This window comes from Oncorhynchus mykiss, chromosome 12 (assembly GCF_057628025.1).
Source record: "Oncorhynchus mykiss isolate SJ-2025 chromosome 12, ASM5762802v1, whole genome shotgun sequence".
Classification (NCBI taxonomy): domain Eukaryota; kingdom Metazoa; phylum Chordata; class Actinopteri; order Salmoniformes; family Salmonidae; genus Oncorhynchus; species Oncorhynchus mykiss.
Window position 1 is genome coordinate 92,857,364 of NC_143033.1, and position 16,302 is coordinate 92,873,665.

The following is a 16,302-nucleotide window of genomic DNA, read 5'->3' on the forward strand; positions in this document are numbered from 1 at the left end:
GAAGTAGGGGAATGGCAGGTTGTTGTAGTATTAGTAGTAGATGCAGCAGTAGTATTAGAAGTAGGGGAATGGAAGGTTGTTGTAGTAGTATTAGTAGTAGATGCAGCAGTAGTATTAGAAGTAGGGGAATGGCAGGTTGTAATAGTAGATGCAGTAGTAGTATTAGAAGTAGGGGAATGGAACAGATAGAAAAAGTTTAACGTGTGTGAGGGGGTGGTGTGCTTGTCTGTTTGTAAACGTGTACACGGGCAGTGATGGTGTTGGTGTTGGTTTCAACAGAACATTTTGGGGGAGATTAGTGAAGGGATTTACGTTAACACCACCTTAATCTGTGGGTAACGCAGTGTGCAGATGGTCTCGATTTCTCACAAAATACTGTGATGTATCCAAAGGATTTGTCAGACATGTCTGGCTAATTGCGGTTGTTAGGCCTTTGCTTGTGTGTTCCCATAACCTTTTTAATTCATGTATTCAAGTCTCTGCAAGAGTGTATAATGCATTTGTCGTGTTTCTCAACCTTTTTTCTTTACAGCAGGGACCAGCAGGCTAGGTGTTTTATTGTAAGGCCGCTGACGACAAAACTATCACTGTAGAAGTGACTAAATGAGAGTCAGTTAACCAGCTCATGGACCAGCCAGCAACATCCCATGGACTGGGGCTTTTCCACGGTGGAGGATGAGAAACACACTTCAGTGAATTCTTCAGTCTCCACCCTAGTCACAGAGCTACCCTAACCTCTCCCCTCTTCATGGAGGTCACTCTCCTAACCCTGCTCCTTCAGCTCCAGAAGGAAGCCATCTGTATGGGGAGGCTGTGTTACCAGGCCAGTCTCACACTCACCTCTCACCCAGAACTGTTTTTGTGTCCCCAGATCAGGGAAGAGCTACGGGCCAATGGGATCGACGTGTACCCCCAGAAGGAGTTTGACGAGGACGCAGAGGACCGGATGATTAATGACAAGATCAGGGTGATTTGAGTTGACACATCTGTCCACAGCTTTACCCACTTGCCCCTAGCCATAAGCCCTCACATTACCGCTTATAGCTCCACTCACCTGTGCTACGTCCCTGTTGATCCATGTTGATAACCTGGTTAAATTACACTTAGGTCCCTGTTGATCCATGTTGATAACCTGGTTTAATTACAGTTAGCTCCATGTTGATAACCTGGTTAAATACACTTAGGTCCCTGTTGATCCATGTTGATAACCTGGTTAAATTACACTTAGGTCCATGTTGATAACCTGGTTAAATACACTTAGGTCCCTGTTGATCCATGTTGATAACCTGGTTAAATACACTTAGGTCCCTGTTGATCCATGTTGATAACCTGGTTAAATACACTTAGGTCCATGTTGATAACCTGGTTAAATACACTTAGGTCCCTGTTGATCCATGTTGATAACCTGGTTAAATACACTTAGGTCCCTGTTGATCCATGTTGATAACCTGGTTAAATACACTTAGGTCCCTGTTGATCCATGTTGATAACCTGGTTAAATTACACTTAGGTCCATGTTGATAACCTGGTTAAATTACACTTAGGTCCCTGTTGATCCATGTTGATAACCTGGTTAAATTACACTTAGGTCCCTGTTGATCCATGTTGATAACCTGGTTAAATTACACTTAGGTCCCTGTTGATCCATGTTGATAACCTGGTTAAATTACACTTAGGTCCCTGTTGATCCATGTTGATAACCTGGTTAAATTACACTTAGGTCCATGTTGATAACCTGGTTAAATACACTTAGGTCCCTGTTGATCCATGTTGATAACCTGGTTAAATACACTTAGGTCCCTGTTGATCCATGTTGATAACCTGGTTAAATTACACTTAGGTCCCTGTTGATCCATGTTGATAACCTGGTTAAATTACACTTAGGTCCCTGTTGATCCATGTTGATAACCTGGTTAAATTACACTTAGGTCCATGTTGATAACCTGGTTAAATTACACTTAGGTCCCTGTTGATCCATGTTGATAACCTGGTTAAATACACGTAGGTCCCTGTTGATCCATGTTGATAACCTGGTTAAATACACTTAGGTCCCTGTTGATCCATGTTGATAACCTGGTTAAATTACACTTAGGTCCCTGTTGATCCATGTTGATAACCTGGTTAAATTACACTTAGGTCCCTGTTGATCCATGTTGATAACCTGGTTAAATTACACTTAGGTCCCTGTTGATCCATGTTGATAACCTGGTTAAATTACACTTAGGTCCCTGTTGATCCATGTTGATAACCTGGTTAAATTACACTTAGGTCCCTGTTGATCCATGTTGATAACCTGGTTAAATTACACTTAGGTCCCTGTTGATCCATGTTGATAACCTGGTTAAATACACTTAGGTCCCTGTTGATCCATGTTGATAACCTGGTTAAATTACACTTAGGTCCCTGTTGATCCATGTTGATAACCTGGTTAAATTACACTTAGGTCCCTGTTGATCCATGTTGATAACCTGGTTAAATTACACTTAGGTCCCTGTTGATCCATGTTGATAACCTGGTTAAATACACTTAGGTCCCTGTTGATCCATGTTGATAACCTGGTTAAATTACACTTAGGTCCCTGTTGATCCATGTTGATAACCTGGTTAAATTACACTTAGGTCCATGTTGATCCATGTTGATAACCTGGTTAAATTACACTTATGTCCATGTTGATAACCTGGTTAAATTACACTTAGGTCCCTGTTGATCCATGTTGATAACCTGGTTAAATTACACTTAGGTCCATGTTGATCCATGTTGATAACCTGGTTAAATTACACTTAGGTCCATGTTGATAACCTGGTTAAATTACACTTAGGTCCCTGTTGATCCATGTTGATAACCTGGTTAAATTACACTTAGGTCCCTGTTGATCCATGTTGATAACCTGGTTAAATTACACTTAGGTCCCTGTTGATCCATGTTGATAACCTGGTTAAATTACACTTAGGTCCCTGTTGATCCATGTTGATAACCTGGTTAAATTACACTTAGGTCCATGTTGATAACCTGGTTAAATTACACTTAGGTCCCTGTTGATCCATGTTGATAACCTGGTTAAATTACACTTAGGTCCCTGTTGATCCATGTTGATAACCTGGTTAAATTACACTTAGGTCCCTGTTGATCCATGTTGATAACCTGGTTAAATACACTTAGGTCCATGTTGATAACCTGGTTAAATACACTTAGGTCCATGTTGATAACCTGGTTAAATTACACTTAGGTCCATGTTGATAACCTGGTTAAATTACACTTAGGTCCATGTTGATCCATGTTGATAACCTGGTTAAATTACACTTAGGTCCATGTTGATAACCTGGTTAAATACACTTAGGTCCCTGTTGATCCATGTTGATAACCTGGTTAAATTACACTTAGGTCCCTGTTGATCCATGTTGATAACCTGGTTAAATACACTTAGGTCCCTGTTGATCCATGTTGATAACCTGGTTAAATTACACTTAGGTCCATGTTGATAACCTGGTTAAATACACTTAGGTCCCTGTTGATCCATGTTGATAACCTGGTTAAATACACTTAGGTCCCTGTTGATCCATGTTGATAACCTGGTTAAATACACTTAGGTCCCTGTTGATCCATGTTGATAACCTGGTTAAATTACACTTAGGTCCATGTTGATAACCTGGTTAAATACACTTAGGTCCCTGTTGATCCATGTTGATAACCTGGTTAAATACACTTAGGTCCCTGTTGATCCATGTTGATAACCTGGTTAAATACACTTAGGTCCCTGTTGATCCATGTTGATAACCTGGTTAAATACACGTAGGTCCCTGTTGATCCATGTTGATAACCTGGTTAAATACACTTAGGTCCCTGTTGATCCATGTTGATAACCTGGTTAAATTACACTTAGGTCCATGTTGATAACCTGGTTAAATACACGTAGGTCCCTGTTGATCCATGTTGATAACCTGGTTAAATATACTTAGGTCCATGTTGATAACCTGGTTAAATACACTTAGGTCCCTGTTGATCCATGTTGATAACCTGGTTAAATACACTTAGGTCCCTGTTGATCCATGTTGATAACCTAGTTAAATACACTTAGGTCCATGTTGATAACCTGGTTAAATACACTTAGGTCCCTGTTGATCCATGTTGATAACCTGGTTAAATACACTTAGGTCCCTGTTGATCCATGTTGATAACCTAGTTAAATACACTTAGGTCCCTGTTGATCCATGTTGATAACCTGGTTAAATTACACTTAGGTCCCTGTTGATCCATGTTGATAACCTGGTTAAATTACACTTAGGTCCCTGTTGATCCATGTTGATAACCTAGTTAAATACACTTAGGTCCCTGTTGATCCATGTTGATAACCTGGTTAAATTACACTGAGGTCCCTGTTGATCCATGTTGATAACCTGGTTAAATTACACTTAGGTCCCTGTTGATCCATGTTGATAACCTGGTTAAATTACACTTAGGTCCCTGTTGATCCATGTTGATAACCTGGTTAAATACACTTAGGTCCCTGTTGATCCATGTTGATAACCTGGTTAAATACACTTAGGTCCCTGTTGATCCATGTTGATAACCTGGTTAAATTACACTTAGGTCCCTGTTGATCCATGTTGATAACCTGGTTTAATTACAGTTAGGTCCCTGTTGATCCATGTTGATAACCTGGTTAAATTACACTTAGGTCCCTGTTGATCCATGTTGATAACCTGGTTAAATACACTTAGGTCCCTGTTGATCCATGTTGATAACCTGGTTAAATTACACTTAGGTCCCTGTTGATCCATGTTGATAACCTGGTTAAATTACACTTAGGTCCCTGTTGATCCATGTTGATAACCTGGTTAAATTACACTTAGGTCCCTGTTGATCCATGTTGATAACCTGGTTAAATTACACTTAGGTCCCTGTTGATCCATGTTGATAACCTAGTTAAATACACTTAGGTCCATGTTGATAACCTGGTTAAATACACTTAGGTCCCTGTTGATCCATGTTGATAACCTGGTTAAATACACTTAGGTCCCTGTTGATCCATGTTGATAACCTGGTTAAATTACACTTAGGTCCCTGTTGATCCATGTTGATAACCTAGTTAAATACACTTAGGTCCCTGTTGATCCATGTTGATAACCTGGTTAAATACACTTAGGTCCCTGTTGATCCATGTTGATAACCTGGTTAAATTACACTTAGGTCCCTGTTGATCCATGTTGATAACCTGGTTAAATACACTTAGGTCCCTGTTGATCCATGTTGATAACCTGGTTAAATTACACTTAGGTCCCTGTTGATCCATGTTGATAACCTTGTTAAATTACACTTAGGTCCCTGTTGATCCATGTTGATAACCTGGTTTAATTACAGTTAGGTCCCTGTTGATCCATGTTGATAACCTGGTTAAATACACTTAGGTCCATGTTGATAACCTGGTTAAATTACACTTAGGTCCATGTTGATAACCTGGTTAAATTACACTTAGGTCCCTGTTGATCCATGTTGATAACCTGGTCAAATTACACTTAGGTCCCTTTTGATCCATGTTGATAACCTGGTTAAATTACACTTAGGTCCCTGTTGATCCATGTTGATAACCTGGTTAAATTACACTTAGGTCCCTGTTGATCCATGTTGATAACCTGGTTAAATACACTTAGGTCCCTGTTGATCCATGTTGATAACCTGGTTAAATACACTTAGGTCCCTGTTGATCCATGTTGATAACCTGGTTTAATTACAGTTAGCTCCATGTTGATAACCTGGTTAAATACACTTAGGTCCCTGTTGATCCATGTTGATAACCTGGTTAAATTACACTTAGGTCCCTGTTGATCCATGTTGATAACCTGGTTAAATACACTTAGGTCCCTGTTGATCCATGTTGATAACCTGGTTAAATTACACTTAGGTCCATGTTGATAACCTGGTTAAATACACTTAGGTCCCTGTTGATCCATGTTGATAACCTGGTTAAATTACACTTAGGTCCCTGTTGATCCATGTTGATAACCTGGTTAAATACACTTAGGTCCCTGTTGATCCATGTTGATAACCTGGTTAAATTACACTTAGGTCCCTGTTGATCCATGTTGATAACCTGGTTAAATTACACTTAGGTCCCTGTTGATCCATGTTGATAACCTGGTTAAATTACACTTAGGTCCCTGTTGATCCATGTTGATAACCTGGTTAAATTACACTTAGGTCCCTGTTGATCCATGTTGATAACCTGGTTAAATTACACTTAGGTCCCTGTTGATCCATGTTGATAACCTGGTTAAATACACTTAGGTCCCTGTTTATCCATGTTGATAACCTGGTTAAATTACACTTAGGTCCCTGTTGATCCATGTTGATAACCTGGTTAAATTACACTTAGGTCCCTGTTGATCCATGTTGATAACCTGGTTAAATACACTTAGGTCCCTGTTGATCCATGTTGATAACCTGGTTAAATTACACTTAGGTCCCTGTTGATCCATGTTGATAACCTGGTTAAATTACACTTAGGTCCCTGTTGATCCATGTTGATAACCTGGTTAAATACACTTAGGTCCCTGTTGATCCATGTTGATAACCTGGTTAAATTACACTTAGGTCCCTGTTGATCCATGTTGATAACCTGGTTAAATACACTTAGGTCCCTGTTGATCCATGTTGATAACCTGGTTAAATTACACTTAGGTCCCTGTTGATCCATGTTGATAACCTGGTTAAATTACACTTAGGTCCATGTTGATCCATGTTGATAACCTGGTTAAATTACACTTAGGTCCATGTTGATAACCTGGTTAAATACACTTAGGTCCCTGTTGATCCATGTTGATAACCTGGTTAAATACACTTAGGTCCCTGTTGATCCATGTTGATAACCTAGTTAAATACACTTAGGTCCATGTTGATAACCTGGTTAAATACCCTTAGGTCCCTGTTGATCCATGTTGATAACCTGGTTAAATACACTTAGGTCCCTGTTGATCCATGTTGATAACCTGGTTAAATACACTTAGGTCCCTGTTGATCCATGTTGATAACCTGGTTAAATACACTTAGGTCCCTGTTGATCCATGTTGATAACCTGGTTAAATACACTTAGGTCCCTGTTGATCCATGTTGATAACCTGGTTAAATACACTTAGGTCCCTGTTGATCCATGTTGATAACCTGGTTAAATACACTTAGGTCCCTGTTGATCCATGTTGATAACCTGGTTAAATTACACTTAGGTCCATGTTGATAACCTGGTTAAATACACTTAGGTCCCTGTTGATCCATGTTGATAACCTGGTTAAATACACTTAGGTCCCTGTTGATCCATGTTGATAACCTGGTTAAATACACTTAGGTCCCTGTTGATCCATGTTGATAACCTGGTTAAATACACTTAGGTCCCTGTTGATCCATGTTGATAACCTGGTTAAATACACGTAGGTCCCTGTTGATCCATGTTGATAACCTGGTTAAATACACTTAGGTCCCTGTTGATCCATGTTGATAACCTGGTTAAATATACTTAGGTCCATGTTGATAACCTGGTTAAATACACTTAGGTCCCTGTTGATCCATGTTGATAACCTGGTTAAATATACTTAGGTCCATGTTGATAACCTGGTTAAATACACTTAGGTCCCTGTTGATCCATGTTGATAACCTGGTTAAATACACTTAGGTCCCTGTTGATCCATGTTGATAACCTAGTTAAATACACTTAGGTCCATGTTGATAACCTGGTTAAATACACTTAGGTCCCTGTTGATCCATGTTGATAACCTGGTTAAATACACTTAGGTCCCTGTTGATCCATGTTGATAACCTAGTTAAATACACTTAGGTCCCTGTTGATCCATGTTGATAACCTGGTTAAATTACACTTAGGTCCCTGTTGATCCATGTTGATAACCTGGTTAAATTACACTTAGGTCCCTGTTGATCCATGTTGATAACCTAGTTAAATACACTTAGGTCCCTGTTGATCCATGTTGATAACCTGGTTAAATTACACTTAGGTCCCTGTTGATCCATGTTGATAACCTGGTTAAATTACACTTAGGTCCCTGTTGATCCATGTTGATAACCTGGTTAAATTACACTTAGGTCCCTGTTGATCCATGTTGATAACCTGGTTAAATACACTTAGGTCCCTGTTGATCCATGTTGATAACCTGGTTAAATACACTTAGGTCCCTGTTGATCCATGTTGATAACCTGGTTAAATTACACTTAGGTCCCTGTTGATCCATGTTGATAACCTGTTTAATTACAGTTAGGTCCCTGTTGATCCATGTTGATAACCTGGTTAAATTACACTTAGGTCCCTGTTGATCCATGTTGATAACCTGGTTAAATACACTTAGGTCCCTGTTGATCCATGTTGATAACCTGGTTAAATTACACTTAGGTCCCTGTTGATCCATGTTGATAACCTGGTTAAATTACACTTAGGTCCCTGTTGATCCATGTTGATAACCTGGTTAAATTACACTTAGGTCCCTGTTGATCCATGTTGATAACCTGGTTAAATTACACTTAGGTCCCTGTTGATCCATGTTGATAACCTAGTTAAATACACTTAGGTCCATGTTGATAACCTGGTTAAATACACTTAGGTCCCTGTTGATCCATGTTGATAACCTGGTTAAATACACTTAGGTCCCTGTTGATCCATGTTGATAACCTGGTTAAATTACACTTAGGTCCCTGTTGATCCATGTTGATAACCTAGTTAAATACACTTAGGTCCCTGTTGATCCATGTTGATAACCTGGTTAAATACACTTATGTCCCTGTTGATCCATGTTGATAACCTGGTTAAATTACACTTAGGTCCCTGTTGATCCATGTTGATAACCTGGTTAAATACACTTAGGTCCCTGTTGATCCATGTTGATAACCTGGTTAAATTACACTTAGGTCCCTGTTGATCCATGTTGATAACCTGGTTAAATTACACTTAGGTTCCTGTTGATCCATGTTGATAACCTGGTTAAATTACACTTAGGTCCCTGTTGATCCATGTTGATAACCTGGTTAAATTACACTTAGGTCCCTGTTGATCCATGTTGATAACCTGGTTTAATTACAGTTAGGTCCCTGTTGATCCATGTTGATAACCTGGTTAAATACACTTAGGTCCATGTTGATAACCTGGTTAAATTACACTTAGGTCCATGTTGATAACCTGGTTAAATTACACTTAGGTCCCTGTTGATCCATGTTGATAACCTGGTCAAATTACACTTAGGTCCCTTTTGATCCATGTTGATAACCTGGTTAAATTACACTTAGGTCCCTGTTGATCCATGTTGATAACCTGGTTAAATTACACTTAGGTCCCTGTTGATCCATGTTGATAACCTGGTTAAATACACTTAGGTCCCTGTTGATCCATGTTGATAACCTGGTTAAATACACTTAGGTCCCTGTTGATCCATGTTGATAACCTGGTTTAATTACAGTTAGCTCCATGTTGATAACCTGGTTAAATACACTTAGGTCCCTGTTGATCCATGTTGATAACCTGGTTAAATTACACTTAGGTCCCTGTTGATCCATGTTGATAACCTGGTTAAATACACTTAGGTCCCTGTTGATCCATGTTGATAACCTGGTTAAATTACACTTAGGTCCATGTTGATAACCTGGTTAAATACACTTAGGTCCCTGTTGATCCATGTTGATAACCTGGTTAAATTACACTTAGGTCCCTGTTGATCCATGTTGATAACCTGGTTAAATACACTTAGGTTCCTGTTGATCCATGTTGATAACCTGGTTAAATACACTTAGGTCCCTGTTGATCCATGTTGATAACCTGGTTAAATTACACTTAGGTCCCTCTGCTGCAATATATATCAAATGTCAGTTTATTTGACTCTTCATGGTATGTCTCTTTGTTCCTCCTGTCTGTCTCTGTTCTTTCTGTCCTGTAGGAGATGATCCCGTTTGCTGTGGTGGGCAGCGACCAGGAGTACCAGGTCAACGGCAGGAGGCTTCTGGGAAGGAAGACAAAGTGGGGAACCATAGAAGGTAGATGGCCTCCTGCTTCTCTTCTCATTTTTGCTTTAGCACTTTTTGTCTTTTATCTTTGAGCAGTGGTCTCTCTCCTCAACAGTATGAAGGCTAACGTTATGAAGAGCTCTCTTAGTTTTCCTTTCTTGATTAATGTACGCCAGCCAGTTAAGACTAAACAAGACAGAGGAGATGAGCGGAAGGAGTTGAGGGGGGAGGGGCAGTGTGGCACCTCTCCGTTTTGGACTGTACTTCTTGTGGCATGATTTTTTATTTATTTTTTGCAATGTAAAAATGTGAATAAAACCGATCAAAGTTAATTTGAGTTCCCTCTTCGTTAATTCTGCTGCCTACTACACCATTAGAAGGTCTGTACTTTAGCCACAGAGGATGAAAAGCTTTTATTTTTGATTTTTATTGCCTAGCTGTGGATTGTGCGTAGACCAATAACAAAGCATAACGTACAGTTGGGAAGACGCTGCCAATCTAAGTGAATAAACAGCATGCAGACAAAACAAGCCTTCTGCAAAAACACAGGTTGGAATGCAAATGGCTCCTGCTAAAAAGAGCAGACTCTAATCTGTCCAAGTAAAACAAGAGAGAGAGGCGTGGCTTTTGGCACCAGAGCATCGGGCATCACCAGAGAGTGATCTGTTCATCATTGGGTGAGTCGCTGAAACTGTAAAGAATTTTTAGGGCTATAATTTCCTCCTCATATTGGACAATATGTGTCTCCACAGACCGAGGCCTGAGCTATTGATTTGTATTGCTATCAGATTCTCAGTTACTCACTGTCAAAGTACAGCCTGTCATTTCTATCATTTGTGCGGTGTTAAAAGATGCAGCTATGTAAATTGATATGGAATTGCGTGAAATATGTTTCTAAAAGGCCATATTTTTCCCAGACCCTTGGCTACTCAACAAGTGCATCTACTATACTGCTCTATGCCCCTACGCAGATGCAATACGATGATATGCATTCAATGCTTTATAATAAAGGTTACACAAATATATATAGTGTGTTCTGATACCTCAGAGCTCCCCAGGTCAGCCCCTTCTCACGCTCACTTTTTGTTCCCACACCTCCCGATTTACAAAGGAAGCTTTGGGGAGGAGTAGAGGGGGAGGACTAGTCCTCGGATGATTTCACTCGTCCCCAACCCAGACAGACAGAGAGACACAGACTGTGTCATACAGCTGGCTGAGACTACCGCTCTACAATGTGTCTGCAGTGTGTACAGGCCTCTGGTCTCATAGTGACAGAGGGGTGGAGGGGAGGCTACAGGACAGATCTATCTGTCCCCACTGAAAGTGCCACTCATTGGATTGGTGGCGTGTTGTCTGAGGGGTTCCACTGTCCTCCACTCACACACCCCTGGTTACCTGGTTAGCATCGGTCTGAACCAGGGGTCAACAACTAGATACACCCCTAATCATAAAACTCAGTGGAGGTGTTGTCTGGTGGCTTTTATTGGACAGATACTTCTAGAACCATAGATGTTCACTTGTCTCTCTCAGTAGTAGATGTGATTTCCAGCATCACTACCAGTACTATATGCAAACCATTTCAAAATGTCTTCACACACTTCAAATGATCTAATTTCAACCATGTATTTAATTACATCACCATCAAACTGAGACAGGTGACTACTTCTCCACTTCTATTAAAACCTCCCTAAAGGAAACCTTCATTTCCTGCAAAGGAAGCCTAGAGTGTCTGCAGTGGCAGGTTCTGATGTTGGCCTATAGACCTGTGATATTATCTAGAATTCAGACATGCATCATCCAGTGGCCGGCGGCGTCTGACTGTCTTGTCAGACAGACAGGATTTGTTCAGTCGTCAGCATTAACTAGTTTCTCTCTCTCTCCACTGTTTTCACGAGTTCTCTCTCTCTCTCTCTCTCTCTCTCTCTCTCTCTCTCTCTCTCTCTCTCTCTCACTCACTCACTCACTCACTCACTCACTCACTCACTCACTCACTCACTCACTCACTCACTCACTCACTCACTCACTCACTCACTCACTCACTCACTCACTCACTCACTCACTCACTCTCACTCTCCACTGTTTTCACTAGTTCTATGTAGTGGGGTAGTGGAGAACTGCATCAGTGTGTGTTGGTGTCTGATTTGACCTCGTGAGGTGCTTACCATGTGTCTTCTCTCTCCTTTCTGCAGTTGAGAACATTGCTCATTGTGAGTTTGCCTATTTGCGGGATCTACTGATTAGGTAAATATCTACGAGTGTGTTGTATGTGTATGAGTATGATAATGTGTTTCTAAACAATGTGTCTTTCAGTCTGTGTGTGTATGTTTGTCTGTAAATCAGTCTGTGTGTCATTTATCATTACAACCCCTTACATTGACCTGATGTCTAACTATCTGTCTGTTGACCTCAGCTGATGTCTAACTATCTCTCTGTTGACCTCTAACTAGCCCCATCTCTCCCCTGTCAGGACCCACATGGAGAACATCAAGGACATCACCAGCAGCATCCACTATGAGGTGTACCGCGTCCGCCGCCTCAACGAAAACAACACCGCCGTCGCCCATGCCAACGGCCTCCCCCAACACCACATGACCTCCCATGAGATGTAGAGCCCTGCCCACCGTGTCCCATGAGCCCTCACTTCCCTCCGAAGCAGCTTCGATCCTTCCATCCCGTTATCCTTCCATCCCTCTCTCCCCTCCACTCACTCTCAATGCCAAACCCTTCTACAGAAGGGAGAAGACCCACACTGGGGGGACTGAGGAGTGTAGTCTTAGCGCCCCCAAATGGCCAAATACAGACGCATAGAATGGACTGTTGATGCTCGATGATAACCCGGTCTCTCTGACTAACGTCTACATGAAGGGGGGGGGGTAAATGCTAGCTATCACTTGCATTCATTCAGGTTTAACCAGGCTAAGTAAACACTATTAATGTGCTGCAACCTTAATCTGTGTGTTTTCAGTTATTCTGTCGTTCTTTAGGTCCCTCATCTGTCGGGTTGGTTAACAAAATAACGCTGTGTTTTCAGTTATTCTGTCGTTCTTTAGTTCCCTCATCTGTCGGGTTGGTTAACAAAATAACGCTGTGTTTTCAGGCCCATTACATACAAGCAGTGACAGAAGTGCCCTCAAACTTTTGTTTGGGTAAAATATTGATTTCTCATCCGTTTTAATATAGCCCCTGTAATACATCCTTCGTTAATTGTTCATTTGACCTGCTATCTGAAGGTTCTACAACATGTATTTCTGTTCCCTTTGGGAGGGAGTAGTTTAGCCTTCAGGGACTCTAATTCCCATTAGGAGTGCTGATTTGGGATCAGTTTTACCTTTTAGGTAAAAGATTACATGGACAGAGAGACCTGAGCCTAGATCAGCACTCCTACTCTGAGGCGCTTTATACACTCGGCCCCAGAGCTGTGGTACTGGATCCATCGCGGCAGCAGCAGAGGCACAGGACAGATATTCAGCTAACTATTTAGAAGTATGACACACAGAAATAAAATCTATTCATTCTATGTCAGTTGATTCGTTTGTCAGAGTTCTGTTTGATGATGTCCGAGAGGGGTCAGTTGAAGATGGTGAATGGGGAGTGTTTCATTGTGATGGAAGTTGATAATGCTGTTGGATTGGTCAGGATTGCATAATGTCAGGGTTACATAATGTCGGGGGTGGACTGGAGGTTTTGAGTCTAGTGGACATCGTCGACACATCTGTAGGGCCAGGAGTTTTTCCCCATAACTTGAACTGACCAGAAAAAACCTTGGGCCTTTGTAACAGCCTGTAACTAGGACGTTCTCAGTCATAGTTATAGACTGTAACTAGGGTCTTCTCTGAGTCGTCGTTATAGACTGTAACTACAGTCTTCTCTGAGTCGTTGTTATCGGCTGTAACTAGGGTCTTTGAGTCGTTGTTATAGGCTGTAACTAGGGTCTTCTCTGAGTCGTCGTTATAGACTGTAACTAGGGTCTTTGAGTCGTTGTTATAGGCTGTAACTAGGGTATTTGAGTCGTTGTTATAGGCTGTAACTAGGGTCTTTGAGTCGTTGTTATAGGCTGTAACTAGGGTCTTTGATTCTTTGTTATCGGCTGTAACTAGGGTCTTTGAGTCGTTGTTATCGGCTGTAACTACAGTCTTCTCTGAGTCGTCGTTATAGACTGTAACTAGGGTCTTTGAGTCGTTGTTATAGGCTGTAACTAGGGTATTTGAGTCGTTGTTATAGGCTGTAACTAGGGTCTTTGAGTCGTTGTTATAGGCTGTAACTAGGGTCTTTGATTCTTTGTTATCGGCTGTAACTAGGGTCTTTGAGTCGTTGTTATCGGCTGTAACTACAGTCTTCTCTGAGTCGTCGTTATAGACTGTAACTAGGGTCTTTGAGTCGTTGTTATAGGCTGTAACTAGGGTATTTGAGTCGTTGTTATAGGCTGTAACTAGGGTCTTTGAGTCGTTGTTATAGGCTGTAACTAGGGTCTTTGATTCTTTGTTATAGGCTGTAACTAGGGTCTTTGAGTCGTTGTTATAGGCTGTAACTAGGGTATTTGAGTCGTTGTTATAGGCTGTAACTAGGGTATTTGAGTCGTTGTTATAGGCTGTAACTAGGGTCTTTGAGTCTTTGTTATAGGCTGTAACTAGGGTCTTTGAGTCTTTGTTATAGGCTGTAACTAGGGTCTTTGAGTCGTTGTTATAGGCTGTAACTAGGGTATTTGAGTCGTTGTTATAGGCTGTAACTAGGGTCTTTGAGTCTTTGTTATAGGCTGTAACTAGGGTCTTTGAGTCTTTGTTATAGGCTGTAACTAGGGTCTTCTCTGAATTGTCGTTATAGACTGTAACTAGGACCATGAGTTTTTCCTGGTAAAGTCACATGGTCAGGAAACTCCTGGTCCTACACGTGTATGATGCAGAGTGAGGGGAACTCTCCTGTTGTCATTGAGGAGCCAGTGCTTTAAGCCTTGGGCTGGTGACAGTACAGCGATACATATCCCTCATACTATTGTGGTAATTGTTATTTTTATATGGCTGCGTCGTCGTACAGGTATTACTGTCAGAAAATAAATGTCAAAATGCCCTCAGTGCCTTTTCAATTCCAAATAATAGATGTCATTTTGGGGTGTTTTTTTATATACAGATGTTTAAAGAGTGATTTAAAATAAATAGTATTTATGCACATTAGAAAGATAAGAAGTGTACCACCCACCCACTCATCCACACATGGCCGTTGTCCTGAGCAGAGAACACTAAATCAGTTTCTACTGCCCATGTCAAGTGTTTGGGAAAAACTCCTGGTCCTAGCTATGTGCCATGTCTCAGTGCCTTGGACAACACTATTGCCTTTTATTTATTGGAGACTGTCCGCTAGCACATGCTTTTAAACTGGAAGGACAACCGTGACAATTAAGGCCCAGACCATGTGACCTGACCAGGATAAACCTCCATAGCCTATAACCAGGGACCTGAGTTTTTCCTGGTCAGGCCAAATAGTCTGGAAAACTCCTTGTCCTATTACTGATGTGCTAGCTGGTGCCAATCACCACAGCAGAAGACATTTCATTGTTATCAAGTCTCTTTATATCAGACTGTGCACCCTGAAACTAAAGTCCTCCTTAAAAACTCTAAGTTATCTCTCTTTCTCCCACTTTCTTTTCTCTTCTTCTCTTCTGCCATTTCTTGGATATCAACCAGTAACAGTAATATGTGGTGTTTAAAGGTTTTATGTGTTTCAGTTTCAAACTATAATCCTCAGCTTCCAAACATCATCGTCATCATGCTCTGTCCTGTATATTCATTGTCAGATACATGTTTGTACTGGTATTAATAATAACAGAATTTACCTTTTGATATCGTGTTATTTTCAAGAAATAAAGATGAAAGTTGTATATAGTCATTTCCTTGTCAATTTCTCCTCCTTTTCCAACTGTTACGTCGTTAAATTAGACCTTTATATTTTTTGCATACTTTAAAAGATTTGTATATATTTTTATGCTCTTAACTTATGGCTGGGGGGCAGTATTGAGTAGCTTGGATGAATAAGTTTCCCAAAGTAAACGGCCTGCTCCTCAGTCTTAGTTGCTAATATATGCATAGTATTATTAGTATTGGATAGAAAACTCTAAAGTTTCTAAAACTGTTTGAATGATGTCTGTGAGAACTCATATGGCAAGCAAAATCCTGAGCAGAAATCAAAACAGATATCTGAGCTTTGTATGTATTCACCAATGAGTCCCCAATGAAATCCCCTTGAGATATTAATGATGTTGCACTGCCTAGGGGTTCCACTAGATGTCAACCATCAATATACATTTTAATGAGACTTCTATGG

General features: G+C 40.7%; 1 protein-coding gene across 11 annotated transcripts in view; it reads left to right on the forward strand.

Moving 5' to 3' along the window:
- Positions 1-15,867, forward strand: part of LOC149979447 (septin-9-like) — a 162,887-nt gene extending 147,020 nt beyond the window's left edge. For 6 of the 11 annotated variants that reach the window (XR_016485409.1, XR_016485412.1, XR_016485410.1 and 3 more), the window contains 5 exons: positions 872-967; positions 9,921-10,017; positions 12,177-12,228; positions 12,455-12,971; positions 13,038-15,867. Coding sequence is in view for 5 of the 11 variants with exons in the window: in XM_090194104.1 (XP_090050230.1) it covers positions 872-967; positions 9,921-10,017; positions 12,177-12,228; positions 12,455-12,596 (387 nt within the window). In the remaining 6 variants the exon portion in view is untranslated. Of the gene's footprint in view, positions 1-871; positions 968-9,920; positions 10,018-12,176; positions 12,229-12,454 lie in introns of all 11 variants that reach the window. The other 5 variants (XM_090194104.1, XM_090194107.1, XM_090194106.1 and 2 more) reach the window with 1 other exon arrangement.
- The last annotated feature ends 435 nt before the right edge of the window (positions 15,868-16,302 follow it).